Genomic DNA, 14198 nt, shown 5'->3' with positions numbered 1-14198 from the left:
TGTGCTCCTTAGCAGTGACCTTGTCAGCAGTTCGGTTTCTGGATTCCATTTGAAGCGTCATGATGAGCTCCTCGAGCCCCATCTTCTTCTTCTTGTGCTTCAAGTAGTTCTTGAAATCCGCATAGCTTGGAGGAAGCTTTTCAATGAAGCTGAGAGTTGTGAATGTCTCGCAGATGGACATTCCTTCAGCAGCGATTTCATGGCAAATGAGCTGAAGCGCTTCCACCTGATCCATGATGGGTTTTGAATCCACCATTTTGAAGTCGTGGAATTTTGAGACCACATACTTCTGGCAGCCAGCGTCCTCACCTCTGTACTTCTTGTCCAGTGATCTCCATAGTTCTTTCGCCGTGGGGATCTCACAGTAGACACGGTACAATGGGTCAATGAGACGACCCAAAACGTAACCTTTGCAGATGTAGTCGGAAGGCACCCATATGTCAACAGTTGCGAGACTGTGAACATCATCAATCCCGTAAGGAATAAGAGGCTTGTCCTCCTGGATGAAGTTGTCCAACTTCATCGTTATCAGGAAGAACATCATCTTCTTCTGCCACGTTTTGAAGCCTTTGCCATCAAACTTGTCTGGCATCAGTCCTTGAGTGAACACACTAGGGACAGCCGGAGGAGTTTTAACTGCCACCGGACCACTTGCAATTGCTGAAACTGAACCCGTCTGATAAAGACCAGCACCGAATAGACTCCGGCGAGTGGTTTCATCAGCAGCATTTCCCGCAGGGAGGATAGTGCTTGTTGTTGCTGCAGCGGTTGACGCTGTGATATTTGCAACGGTTGTCACGGTTGCATCAGTGGCTGCAACGTTGAGTGGAGTTGTTGTGACATCAATGAGGGTGTTGTTATCGTTTGTCATTTTTCAGTAGAGAAAACATGAAGACGGATTAGTACTCCAATCAACAAATAACATATTATTTTTAAGCAAAAAATAATAGTCTAAAATCGATTTTCATTTTTGGTGTTTGAACCAAATCATATCGATATAAGTCTTGAGAAAAAATGTTTTGCAAACTCGCTTAAAAGCGTTCGCAGAAATCGTTTTGTATAGACTTAGAATGTTTCACAAACTCGCTTAAGACAGCGGTTATCGAAATGATTCATAACATTTTGATAATGTATCAAAAAACGTTTCGCGATAAAGCTAGAAAGCAATCCGCAAAGCGTTATGAAACAAATAAGAAACGTTTCGCAGAAGGGCTATAAAGCAAATCGCAAACTTGTTTTCAAAAGAACATAGAAACGTTTCGCGGATAAGCATATAACAAATTGCAAACATCGTTTGAATGAAACCATAACAGGTTTGTATGAATCGTATATGAATAAACGTTTTTCGGTAGTGCTGCAGAGCAAAACGCAAACCGTTTATGAGATAAATTACAAACGTTTCGCGGAAGTGCTAGAAAGCAAATCGCAAACACGGTTCCAAAACCCGTTTTTAAAGATCGTTCTTCAATCCGATCAAACGCTTTAGATAGAAAGCGAAATAAGAGTTAAGATTGTAGAAGCCGGATAACCGGACTGAAATAAACGATATAATAAATGCGATATGTTAAGGAAATAAACGATTGTGAAGAGCGAATACAAGAACGATAAGAAATCTTATTCGCTAATGAACATGGAGTCGATATATAATCTCTTTCCTTAACTCTAAATATTCGCTCCGTTAGTGAGACAGAACTGTACGAATAACGAGTCCCATGATACAACCATGGCAGACACATCATGCTTCACTCGTGATGGCCCTATCGAACTATAAACTCTACGAAACACTCTCATATTTAAGACTTACGCTAAAGGAATTTTTGCTGTTGGTTTCGATGTGAAAAAGTTGAGAAATGAATGAAGAGGAGGCGAGTATTTAAAGAAGAGAACCAGATTTGATTTTCAAAACTGTTGCACACGTTTAGCGAAAATATCTCTGAAATCTCGGGAGTGGAGAGTTGAGAAACTTTCTCCGCAAGATCTCTCTTCTGTTGACTCGTTCTGATCCATTTCGAACAGACAAACTTCATGTCGTTTTTAGACAAACTACGTGTCGTTTATTCACGAACGTCATTCTGTTTTTTAGAAATGAAATGGCAAAAATGTAGTGCTTAACTTGGTCCAAAAAAAATATTGTTATTGAGCCGGAGACCCAAGATCCAAACCCACGCCGAACTGGACGGCGCGCGCATGGGGAGACTTCCTCTCTCCATGAGCCGTTTCGTAACTCATAACACATGAGCATATATATATTGCTCATCTCCTCTCTACTTCCCCGATGTGGGATGTTTTTAAATTTCATTCATTTAACCCAACCAGGGTTTTTCCATGTGACCCGTAGGCCCATTTGTATTCACCTTATGCCTTTTATTAATTCAGCCATTAGACTATAATATTAAGCCCAACAGTTGCTTGTGAAACCCTAGACGACTAGCATTGGAACAACCAATATTGGATGACAAAAGCAGAAGAAAGAAACAGAACACCAACGCAAATCCTCTCCTCACATTAGCAAGACATGACCTCTATATTTCTCAAAATACTTCTATTTATACTGTGTCTATATGTGGAGAGATGAGGGCAAGATGAATATAGTTTGAAATGTTTCTGAGATGTAAGAGAAGAGAAGAGGGAAGGAATATTTGTAGTGCGAAAAAAAAGTTAATGGAGTGAGTAAGCTATAGTTTTCGAAAGCTACATTTCAAAAAAGAACAAACACGTTCGTAAGTCTTACTGTCGTTATTGACACTAGAATTCAGCCAAGTCCATGCAGTAGTTGATAAAGTGTATATATATATATATCACAAGCATGAAGCTAATCAGATGTTAATATCTTGATAACCAACTGTTTAGTCGAGTGTACATTTATAGCCCAGATGCTATCTACAAAACTATAGGCAAAGATTTGATAAGTTCATAATCACCTAGACAGAGAGACAAAAGGGAATAGGCATTAAGCTCAGTGTCTGTAATGACTGTTTTGTTCATAGGGCATCAGGTCTGTAAAGACTTAGTAAGGGGAAGTTCACTGCTTAGCAACTGAAGATGAAGATAGGACTTGTCCAAACACAATAACCAAAAGAAATAGACAAACACGATAGTGAAAAGTGTAAAAGACATATAATGATTAAAGAAAGATTTCACGATTCTGGAACCGATACTAAAAAATTGAACTAAGAATAATACAAGTCAAACTATATCATTACCGATTGAGTTGGACCAGGTTTGTCTCATCAGAGAAATAAACTGATCCAAACTGTACTCTCTCAAATTATATACGAACTACAAAATACAAAACTGAATACTAGAATAATACAACTCAAACTCTTATCATTACCGAAGAAGCTTAGCTGATCCGTGATCAAACCGGACTCTCCTCAAAGAAGCCACAAACTCATCATCAAGGTTGGCGAAACCTTCAAAACTGTATCCATATCAACATCACCTAAATCTAAATCAAACATGTCAAATTAATAACCGGTTGCGTTTTAAATGTGAATGTTTACCGGTCATTCCTCAAAAATACGAACGTGTCGATCTCTCCGGTCTAATTACAGTTAATAACGATCGAGTTAAGGACAGACAGATACAAATAAGCCAAAAGTCAGGAACGCGACGCACGCCGTTCATCACATTGACACATTGTCGTCTCGACCGATTCAAACCCAAATTTTCGAAATTAGATAGAAGTTCAAAGTAACACAACAGATCTCTTGATTCTCTTATTGAATCTTAGAAAGGAACATATCTATAATTTAGTTTTTATTCAAAAGACAAACAACGGACACACAATTTCAAAATCTCAAATCATGGAAACCTATAAATATTTAATATTATAATATATCCGATCCATGTCGATTTTTTTTACAAAAATATATAGAACTTAGATCTATAAGGCCTTGAATGACTGCAGGCCGAAGTGATGACTCCTCATCGTTTCAACCACGACAGCCTCGTAGTTCTTTGTCCCAGCACCCCCATTCTTTGCCGCGATGGTCAGACTGTACGTCTTCCCGGAAACCACTTGCTCCTTTCCCTCGACGATCTTCACGAACACAAGATTCCCCGTAATTTGCTTGTTATGCTCATCGACCGCATACTTGGCTACCGCTTGGATGTTGGGATCAGATAAATCCTTGATCGGCTTCCAGCCACCGAGATTACCTTCCACGACGGAGATGAGAGGGAGGAGGATAAGAGAGAGACAGATCAAACACTTCATCTTTTTTTTGTTTTGCTCTTATTGTTTTCTTTGGCTAGTCTTATTGGTGTTGTCGGGTTGGGATCTCTCTTTATAGAGATTCCAGAAATTTAAGGAGAGCCCAATGGTCTATTGTTTTTTAACACTCACAAATGGACACGTGGCTTACAACGTGATAGAGTACGGTGGCTGTACTACACATGTATTTTCTGAAGAGTCATCATTGTTGAGTAATGCAGTGATGAGCACTAAATGAGCCAGATTTGTTGATTTGGTCCAACGTTGACTCGCATCGGCTAAACAGGTATGAGATCCTATGATTTGTTGATTTTGGTCCAACGTTGACTCGCATCGTCTAAACAAAGTACGAGATTCTATGACGTTGTCCCCGGATATTATTTACAAATTGATTTTGATACATATTCTCTTTACAATCAGTTTCATAGCATAACAGAAATTAGAGCTTGAGTATTAGTTTCTACGTATTTATACATTGATATTTGATTTTATTATTAGTGCTATATATTTTAGATATGTTTTCATTTAACTAAGTGTATTCAAAAGATCCGGATCGAACCGGATAATATGATTATTTTTTGTTCAAATATCCAAATCACTTTCAAATACATTCGTTATTTGAATATTTTTAGTTTTTTGTACATCAGAACCAAATTCATACAGACCCGGGAGATCCAACTTGAAACTCACACATAAATTTATATCCAACATGGCCTAATTTCAAAACCAAAAAAAATCTATACCCGAAAAACTCACTCGTACCTAAATGGGTACCCCGAATGTCTATGCCTACCAGATTCCGTAAACAAAAAAATATATATATATATATTTATGTGTTTGGCTAAATTAAGTGAAATAGAAAAAAAATTATTTAGTCATATTTTTACAATATTAATAATAATCAATATATGAATATCAATTTGAATGATAACGGAATATTGAATGATAAAAAGAGGACGACACATATAGAAGCTAATATTCTTCTGTTAATTCCAGGAATATGGTGTTTTACGGATGGATCCTGGAAAGAAAATGAAAGTTTCTCAGGTCAAGGGTGGTACAGCACATTAGAAGGATTTGTGGGACTAATGGGAGTAAGGAATGTCCAGGCTTCACTCACTCCTCTCCATGCAGAGATGGAAGCTTTACTATGGGCTATGGAATGCATAAAAAACTTAAAACAATTTCAGGTTACATTTGCGACGGATTGTTCTCAATTGGTGAAGATGGTTTCAGAACCAGAAGAATGACCATCGTTTGCAAGTTATTTGGAAGATATACACATCCTGAAAGAGAGTTTTACTAGTGCAGAGATTATCTATGTACCAAGAACGCGGAACAAGAAGGCGGATAGCTTAGCCATAAGCGTTAGGAAGGAAACGTCTTTTGTAGTTCACATGGATCAATATCTCCCAGTGTGGTTCACAGAGTCAATATGAGTCTGTAAAGTTGATGACAAAAAAAAAAGAATATCAATTTGTTTAAATAAGTTTTGGAATTGTAATTAATTAATTTAAATTGATTTTAAATGCCGTGGTAAAATTTGTAAATAAAAATAAATACAAAAAGGAAGTACCTAAAAAGAAATTTCAAAACCCAAAAAATCTATACCCGAAAGAAACAACTCGTACTTAAATGGGTACCTGAATGTCTATGCCTAACTGATTCCGTAAACAAATAAAAAAATATTTTAATGTGTTTGGCTAAATTAAATTAAACAGAAATTTTTTTATTTACTAATATTTGTACAATATTAATAATGATCAATATATGAATATCGATTTGTTTAGATAAGTTTGGAATTGTAATTAATTAATTTAAATTGATTTTAAATGTAGTGGTAGAATCTGTAAATAAAAAGAAATATAAAAAGAAATACCTAATTTATTATAAATGCAATGACTAAATGTGTAAATAAAAGAAAATGCATATACTGCTATCCAAGTTTACAAACAATTCTCATTTAATATTTTCATCCACAAACCTCCCTTTTAAACTGCAATTCATGTTTCCAAACAAACCTAATTTGTACTTCAGTTTTAATAATATAGATAATGACATGGTTATGGCTAAATATGACATGTATAATTGCATTTAATTTTTATTTATATTTTTGTTAAACTTTTTAGAATATGGTAGTAAATTATACATCATCATTAATATATTCAAATATGACATTAAATAATATTTTACAATTTTTGAAATATTATTTATTTTTATTTGTTATCACTACAAAATTTTACTGCTAAAATTATTTTCAAATTCTTTAAAATTTTATTTTAAAAATATATAATTTTAATCATAATATTATTCGTTTCCATTATATATGTACACATTTTAAAAATTTTGTTTTTTGTACTTTTTCTTATGAAATTTCAAATTTATTGATTTATCATGCTAAAGAATTATATTTACAAAAGAATCAGACTATATAGATTATACTGGAGTTTATTTATACTTTTTGGTAATTATACATCTTTGTATTAATTTTTTATTAACATTATACGAGTTGATTTAATATGTTTTATCAAAAAGAATAGATAAAAATCTATCTAAAATTATAAGTTTAAATATATACATATCTATTCATAAATATAATTTAAAATAAATAAAAATAATTTATTTTAATTTAATTCTATGCCCAATCAAATAAAAAATTATATTAAAATAATGATAAGAAAATAATAAAATCTGAAATAATAAAATTTATTTTAGATATAATTTAAATTTAATATTTTTATTACTGCACACAGTACAGGAAAACGCCTAGTTTACTTTATAAATCTCGAGAGCATACTTATACAGTCGCATAAGATTTTTAGACCACGATATATAGATAGTATTCGATAGTTGCTAGTCATGAGCTCGAATAAAAATATTCATACTGGAATTGACTGAGGCTCAAATGTATGTTATTACCTCCTGATAATATTTGTAAGCCCAAACCCTTATCCAAAATATTGTCTTTTTTTTTAATTTAATTAATAATTTCTTAAATCGAATGTAAAATAAGTAGAATTAATTTAGATACTTAAGGGAGTAGATTCTGTCATAATTAATTCACAAGTATATGATGACAAAAAAAAACTTAATTGACAAGTAGATTTTAAAATCCAACGCCCAAAAAGAGATACGAATAATGTTTTAATCTCAAATTTTGTTACTGATTTCTAAAAAACCCCCCATAGAATATTCTGCATGCAAATATTAGGCCTGTTCATCGTCAATTTGGGGTTAATAAGTTGACAACTTGTCAATTTGGGGTTAATAAGTTGACAACTTGCTATGCATTATATGTTCTTATATATTAAAACAGAAGTCACAACTTTGATTCATGTGTGATTTTTTTTTAAAATGGACCTAATGGACATATTCCTATAAAGTCATGTTATATTTTATCTCTAATCTTATCATTTAAATTTTAGGCCTACCAAAAAATTTTATTGGGATATCAATAATTGGATTTAAACAATAGATGATCTTTTGAATTTATAGATTGTATAAATTAAATAGATATGATTTAATAGTGTAATACTATACCTCCATATGTTAATTATTTAAATATTTGTCGATGTTAAATTTTAAAATTATGAAGATTTTTTTTAAATAACAGAAATCATATTATCTAACAATGATTATTCTTTACTACATTAAACCAATGAAAACAAATTTTAAAAGTATATTTTAAAAATTAAACAAAAACTAAATGTTTAATTATTTACTCGATAATATAAATCTGTGAAGCGAAAAGTTTAATTTAAAAAAAAAACTTTCTAAATTTGTGAAATGTTAAAATATTTTTGAATATGACAATAAAATAATATTTTACTAATATTTATATATATAGTTACAATTTTAATAATGAAATAATAATCCAAAAATATATATATAGAAGAAGATACAAATACATGTGAAAGTTTGAAACAATCTATTCAATGAAAAAAATATACCGTAAACTTATTGTGTTTTAAAAATTGATAGACATATATGTATATTATAATATATACCAATTTAGAATTGAAAACAAAATGTTTATATAAAAATAAATGAAAACAAAAATCCGCACGGTTGCGCGGATAGAGATCTATTTTGAATTAAAGTAACATATAAATTACAGGCTTAGAGCAAATCCACTTGATCTTTTTTTTAATCATTATTTTATATGAATCTTAGAAAGAAACATATCTATAATTTAGTTTTTATTGAAAAGAAAACAAATAACGGACGCACAATATCAAAATCTCAAGTCATCGAAACCTATATATATTATAAGAGTTATTCTTGGGTTCAACCCCTAGGATGAACCTACCAGCCAATAGAATTTCATTATTTCAAATTCGATATCTTTTAAAAAAAGAAAACAAAATATTATCAATTTATATTATGTTTTAAAAAAAAAAAAAAAAAATAACAGCTACAGAAAAAAGAATTAAAAAAATCTTTTTAACGTCGTCAGCAAAACACTAAACCTTAAATCCTAATCCCTAAACCCTAAATCCTAATCCCTAAACCCTAAATCCTAATCCCTAAACCCTAAACCCTTGGGTAAACCTAAACCCTTGGGTAAACTCTAAACCCTTAGGTAAACCCTAAACTCTTGGATAAATCATAAACTCTAAATAAAAACACTAAACCCTAAAACTCTAAACCCTAAATCCTAAACCCTAAACCCTTGAGTGTTTTAGTGTTTAGTGATTTTGATTTAGAGTTTAAGATTTATCCTAGAGTTTAAAATTTATCCTAGAGTTTAGGGTTTACCCAAGGGTTTAGGGTTTAGGATTTAGGGTTTAGGGTTTAGGGAATAGGATTTAGAGTTTAATGTTTTGCTGACGACGTTAAAAATATTTTTTTTGTAATTACTACTATTTTTTATTTATTTTTTTTACCTTTTAATTTTTAAAAAATAATATAATTTGACAATATTTTGTTTCCTTTTTTAAAAGATATCAAATATTAAATAACACAATTCTATTGGTCGGTGAACTTAGAGGTTCACCCTAGGGGATGAACCCAAAAATAAGTCATATTATAATATCCGCAGGGTCGGCTTAGATAAGAGGCAAGCGGTGCGACCGTCCCGGGCCCAATCCGTTGTTCTCTTATTTTTTAATAGATAGGGATCCGATTTTTTTTTAAAAAAGTACATGTATTTTTATATTATAATAAGAAAATAGACCCAATTTTTTTTTTTACATGAAAGTTTTTTTTTATTTTCAAAGATTTATTTTTAAAATACATCTGGTATTTTGAAAAAAAAAACATATATCTATCAGATTTTTTTTAAAAAAATAATAGTTTACAAATTAAAATTTTTTTTTGCCTTAGTCCCGTAACACAATTGAGCCGGTCTTGAATATCTGATCCATATCGAGCTTTTATTTACAAAAATAAAAAACTTAGATCTATAAGGCCTTGAATGACTCAAGGCTCCTGTAATGATCCCACACCCTTTCCACGACGATGGCCTCGTAGTTCTTTGTGGCGCCACCGCCATCCTTCGCCGCAATGGTCAGATTGTACTTCTTCCCGGAAACCACTTGCTCCTTCTCCTCGACGTTCTTCACGAACACAAGGTTCGCCTTAGATTTCATGTTATGCTCATTAATCGCATAGTTGGCGAGCGCACTACAAGAAAACAGCAAGGATTCTGAGGGAAAAAATCGTCGGAATTTTGTCGGAATATCGTTATTCCGACGACATACCGACGAAACAAGTCGTCGGAAATAATTCCTCGGAATTTCTTCTTTCCTCGGAAATCCCTCGGAATTTTCCGACGGAATTCCGAGGAAACAAACTTCCGAGGAAATTCCGAGGATCACTAGTTTGTCGAAATGTCCTCGGAATATACCGAGGGAGAACTTCGTCGGGATATTTCCTCGGACGTTCATCGATCGATGCGTTTTTGGACATAAATACATCGATCGATAGGAATATACCGACGGACATATTCCTCGGAATATTCCGAGGAAAATGTCCCTCGGCATATTCCGAGGGAAATGTCCCTCGGTATATACCGAGGGAAATGTCCCTCGGTATATACCGAGGGAACAGTTCCTCGGTATATTCCGAGGAACAGTTCCCTCGGTATATTCCGAACGTTTTTTTGTAAACAGATCGATCGATGGATTTTTGTCCAAAAACGCATCGATCGATCGAGTAAAAAATATAATTAATTTCCTCGGAATGTAAAAAATATTAATTTTTTTAAAAAAATAAAATTTCTGAAATTTAAATTCGAAAATATGAAATTAAAATTGAAATCATATTAATTAATATTCAAAGTTTCACAAATAAAAATAAAACATTCCGAGTTTTTGGAAAAAAAAAAATTACGGGTCTGGCACGTCCGGGAACACCTCGTTCGGGTACATCCTCTGCATCATCTCCATCATTTGCTAGTTCAGCCTCCTCTGTGCCTCATAGCCCGCCTGTTGAGGCGTCATCTGTGTCTCCAACAAAGATATATGATCATCTTTGTCCTTCAACTGAGCCGTAAGTACTTCTGGATCAACAAAGGGCGGTGGTGCAGAAGAAGGAGGAACTGACCGGGTGCGACGACCCAAACCGACCAAACGTCCCTTCTTCTTTGGAACCGACTGAATAGAAAATAGCCAAATTTACGAATTTAAACCAAGAAATAAATGAATTGAACTTTTAAAAAAAAAAACTTTCGGATTCAACGATTTCGTTGATTCGAAACCGGGACAAGTTGGTCGAAGCCGTCGAAGCGTCATCCTCGGTTTGAAGCTGAAACACTTCGTCTACCACCTGAGTTTGGACCAGGTCGACCACGTCCCTCACAAGACCGTCATCAATCTGGCCGGTCTTCTTGTTGGTATACGCCCTCCTCATTAGGGCGAGATCATCAACCGGCTCGCCATCATTTTCTTCCACACTACAGGAAATAAGGGTTTTGATGGCACCGCTAAAGCGCTATAAGACGCTACCATAGCGTTGTAGAAAGCGCTCCAATATCGCCCGCGATAATAGGTCTCGTACATTTCATAGCGGATTTTTGTTGTGCTATTGATATTTTATTATTAATAGCGGTTCTTGTTATGCAATTGTAAATTTGTATTATAGCGTCGCCAAAATGATATTATAACTTTTTAACTATAGCATTTTTTAAAATTAAATATAGCGATTTGTAATTACTATTGTCGTCTTCTATCAATAGCAATATTTGAACATTTCATTGCATTTTTTTATATGCAATTGTTTCATTTTGTTTATAACAAATTTTATTTAATATTTTGATTTTTAAAATAATAGAGAATCAAAAAATGTAAAATAAAAATTAATTCTAATTAAAATTCGAAGAAAATTAAAATATTCGAAAATAAAAAATATATTCAATTCTCACAAATTTTCCATGCAAAAAAAATCAATCAGCAACTATAATTCCATCACAATCATCTCTAACACAAAAACTTTCATCATCAGACAATTGCTCTGTATCATCAAATTCCTGTGCGAGTAATGGTGCTCCGACAACGTCTTCCTCTGTCTCGAGTTCATGATATCCTCTCGGTGGTGCTCTCATAACAACATACCAAGGCGATTCTTCATCTTCTCTAGAGTAAAATACCTGTTTTGCTTGTGATGGTAGAATGTATGGATCTTGTAAATATGGCGTTTGGTTGACATGAAGATTGACAAGGGTGAAACCATCTTCTTCCTTAACACCGTAGCCTCTGTTCGCCCAATTACACTTGAATAAAGGAACGCTGAACATGTGGTAATCGAGAAGAATGATCTCTGTTATCACTCCATAATATGTGACCATATCGGCTGTATGTCTTGTATCTCTTGCAGAAGATCTACACATGCTGAAAGCTTCGTAAGTGACTCCACTATTCTGAGTCTTTCGCTTAACGGATTGTATGTGAAATCGGTTCCCGTTAATGACAAAACCTTTATTGGTATGAGCAGTAAACCTTGGTCCAAAGGCCAACCACCTCAGCTTCGTAGAATGCTCCTTTGAGTTAGAAGGTATCTAACAAGGATGTAAAACTGTGTGAGCTATGTGAATAGAAAAGTGAACAGATAGTGAAGTTGTACAAACCTTATTCTTCACCCATTCAGCAAATTGTTGGGTGTGATGCTTCCATAACAAAGTTTCATTTGTTGCTAATCGAACATCATTATCTTGCAGTTCTTGTAAGTGCTTCCTGGTTCTCATAACAAAGTAGAGAGTTATCAGACTGATAAAAAAATCTGAATTTGAGAGGGACAGTAGAACTTACTCAACATAGGGATCCATAATAGCCATATTCATCAAAACATATCGATGTGCTATGTCTCTATCTTTCTCTGAAAGAATAAGCTCTGTTCCCTTTTGCAGTGGTCGACCTTCAAGAACCATTCCATCAGACTGAATATCTTCATTACGGTTAAGTACTTCTTCAACGGGTACAGAATTCTTTAGGAACTCTAAACAAAAGGCTATGCATTCTCCAGCTAAGTACCCCTCAGCCATACATGCTTCTGGCCTAGCAAAATTCTTTACATATGCCTTGAGTGTTTTCATGTATCTACAGCTCAAACAATATAGCAATAGTTACAAACCTCAGTTGATCGGAAAAACAGTTCAGGATATAAACAATTTACATTACGCGAACAAAATGAAAACAAACCTCTCAAACGGATACATCCAACGAAAGTGCACAGGACCTCCCAAACGTGCCTCTCTTGCTAGGTGTAAAGGAAGGTGGAACATGATATCGAAGAGCGATGGAGGAAAGAACCGCTCGAGTTGGCACATTGTCTCCACAAACTCATTTTCCAAAGTTATCAGCTTCTCCGCGTCAATAGCACGCTGACACAATCTGTTGAAGTAGTTACATACTCGAGTTACTGCCACTCTTGGTCCTCTTGGAAAAAAAATCGACTGAAACCTTCGATTTTCGAAAAGGAGGCGTCAGCAAAAGGAACTAAACCTAGATTTGAGTAATCGCAGAAGGAGAATGAACAGATCTCCGATGGAAAGACGGAGATTGAAAGATTAAAAAATCAGATCCTACGGCTTCTATGAAGGCACGTCATCTATCCCCACCATTCCTTCTTATTGGTTTATGTACAATTCTATATTAATTTATTTTTAAATTACGAAAAATGCATGAAAATGATGGGAAATTATGTTATAAACAAAATTTAAATTTTAATAAATTTTATTATTAATTTTTTTTAACAAAAATATTATATGTTTGAAATAAGTATAAAATGATTTCTCTATATGGAGAATAGATGATGATAGGGTTGAATCCTTATGTGTTATATAGGGTTGAATCCCTAAATAAACCCTAAAATCTAAATTTGTTTCATCTAAATTGTATAAATTTGTTACAATAGGGTTGAATCCCTAAATTTGAATCCCTATATGATGATAGGGTATAAATTTGTTACAATAGGGTTGAATCCCTAAATAAACCCTAAAATCTAAATTGTATAAATTTTTATGAACAATTTATTTGTAAAAATTTTAATGGAACACTTAAATTGTATAAATTATTTTGAAACACTTATTTTTTAAAAATTTTAAAGGACCACTTATTTTTATAATTTATATATATGCCAAGCCTACATAATCTTATTAGAAATATGTCTTAACAACCAAACAAAATATGTCTTACAACCAAACAAGCAAAATATGTCTTAAAACAAAACAAGCATACTCCGATCCATAAATATGTCTTTGAGAATACTCGATCGAGTACATTTAAACATACAGAATCTTATCATTTGGCCAAGCCACTGTGCTGCCCACAGCATCTGATATGTCTTCCAGAAAAGAGTTTGGTCTCCATAGAGATGCATCTTCAATCAAGGCCACTTCAACCCAGACCCGACTTGCATTGCCACCTTGAAAAAAACATAAATTAAAGAAACATTATAAATTAGAAGAAATGCACAATAAATTAAAATTCTGAAACTCAAATAATTGAAAAAAAAAGCGGTTGAACTTACCATGCGATCTCACAGA

The 14198-nt window shown here is 33.5% G+C and overlaps 2 protein-coding genes across 2 annotated transcripts; both read right to left on the bottom strand.

Annotated features, from left to right (window-relative positions):
• Nucleotides 1-3697: 3697 nt before the first annotated feature.
• On the bottom strand, nucleotides 3698-4484 carry LOC106395561 (cysteine proteinase inhibitor 4). Its single transcript, XM_013835979.3, has one exon. It carries the CDS (start codon nucleotides 4217-4219, stop codon nucleotides 3887-3889), a length of 333 nt encoding a protein of 110 aa, XP_013691433.1. The 5' UTR covers nucleotides 4220-4484; the 3' UTR covers nucleotides 3698-3886.
• Nucleotides 4485-11500: 7016 nt separating this feature from the next.
• Nucleotides 11501-13090, bottom strand: LOC106376918. The gene is made up of 4 exons (XM_048746235.1): nucleotides 12853-13090; nucleotides 12463-12750; nucleotides 12282-12387; nucleotides 11501-12212 (listed from the first exon to the last, which is right to left on the bottom strand). The coding sequence occupies exons 1-4, from the start codon at nucleotides 12978-12980 to the stop codon at nucleotides 11601-11603; spliced, it is 1134 nt and encodes a 377-aa protein (XP_048602192.1). The 5' UTR covers nucleotides 12981-13090; the 3' UTR covers nucleotides 11501-11600.
• Between the last annotated feature and the right edge of the window lie 1108 nt (nucleotides 13091-14198).

This window comes from Brassica napus, chromosome C1 (genome assembly GCF_020379485.1).
Source record: "Brassica napus cultivar Da-Ae chromosome C1, Da-Ae, whole genome shotgun sequence".
Taxonomy (NCBI): domain Eukaryota; kingdom Viridiplantae; phylum Streptophyta; class Magnoliopsida; order Brassicales; family Brassicaceae; genus Brassica; species Brassica napus.
This window is presented reverse-complemented; position numbering and strand designations above follow the sequence as displayed.

Coding starts and splice junctions, on each gene's coding strand:
- LOC106395561 (XM_013835979.3), bottom strand. CDS start 4,219: ATGAAGTGTTTGATCTGTCTCTCTCTTATCCTCCTCCCTCTCATCTCC.
- LOC106376918 (XM_048746235.1), bottom strand. CDS start 12,980: ATGTGCCAACTCGAGCGGTTCTTTCCTCCATCGCTCTTCGATATCATG. Junction 12,751..12,852: donor TGGATGTATCCGTTTGAGAG/GTTTGTTTTCAT, acceptor TTTGAGCTGTAG/ATACATGAAAACACTCAAGG. Junction 12,213..12,281: donor CTGAATGGGTGAAGAATAAG/GTTTGTACAACT, acceptor CATCCTTGTTAG/ATACCTTCTAACTCAAAGGA.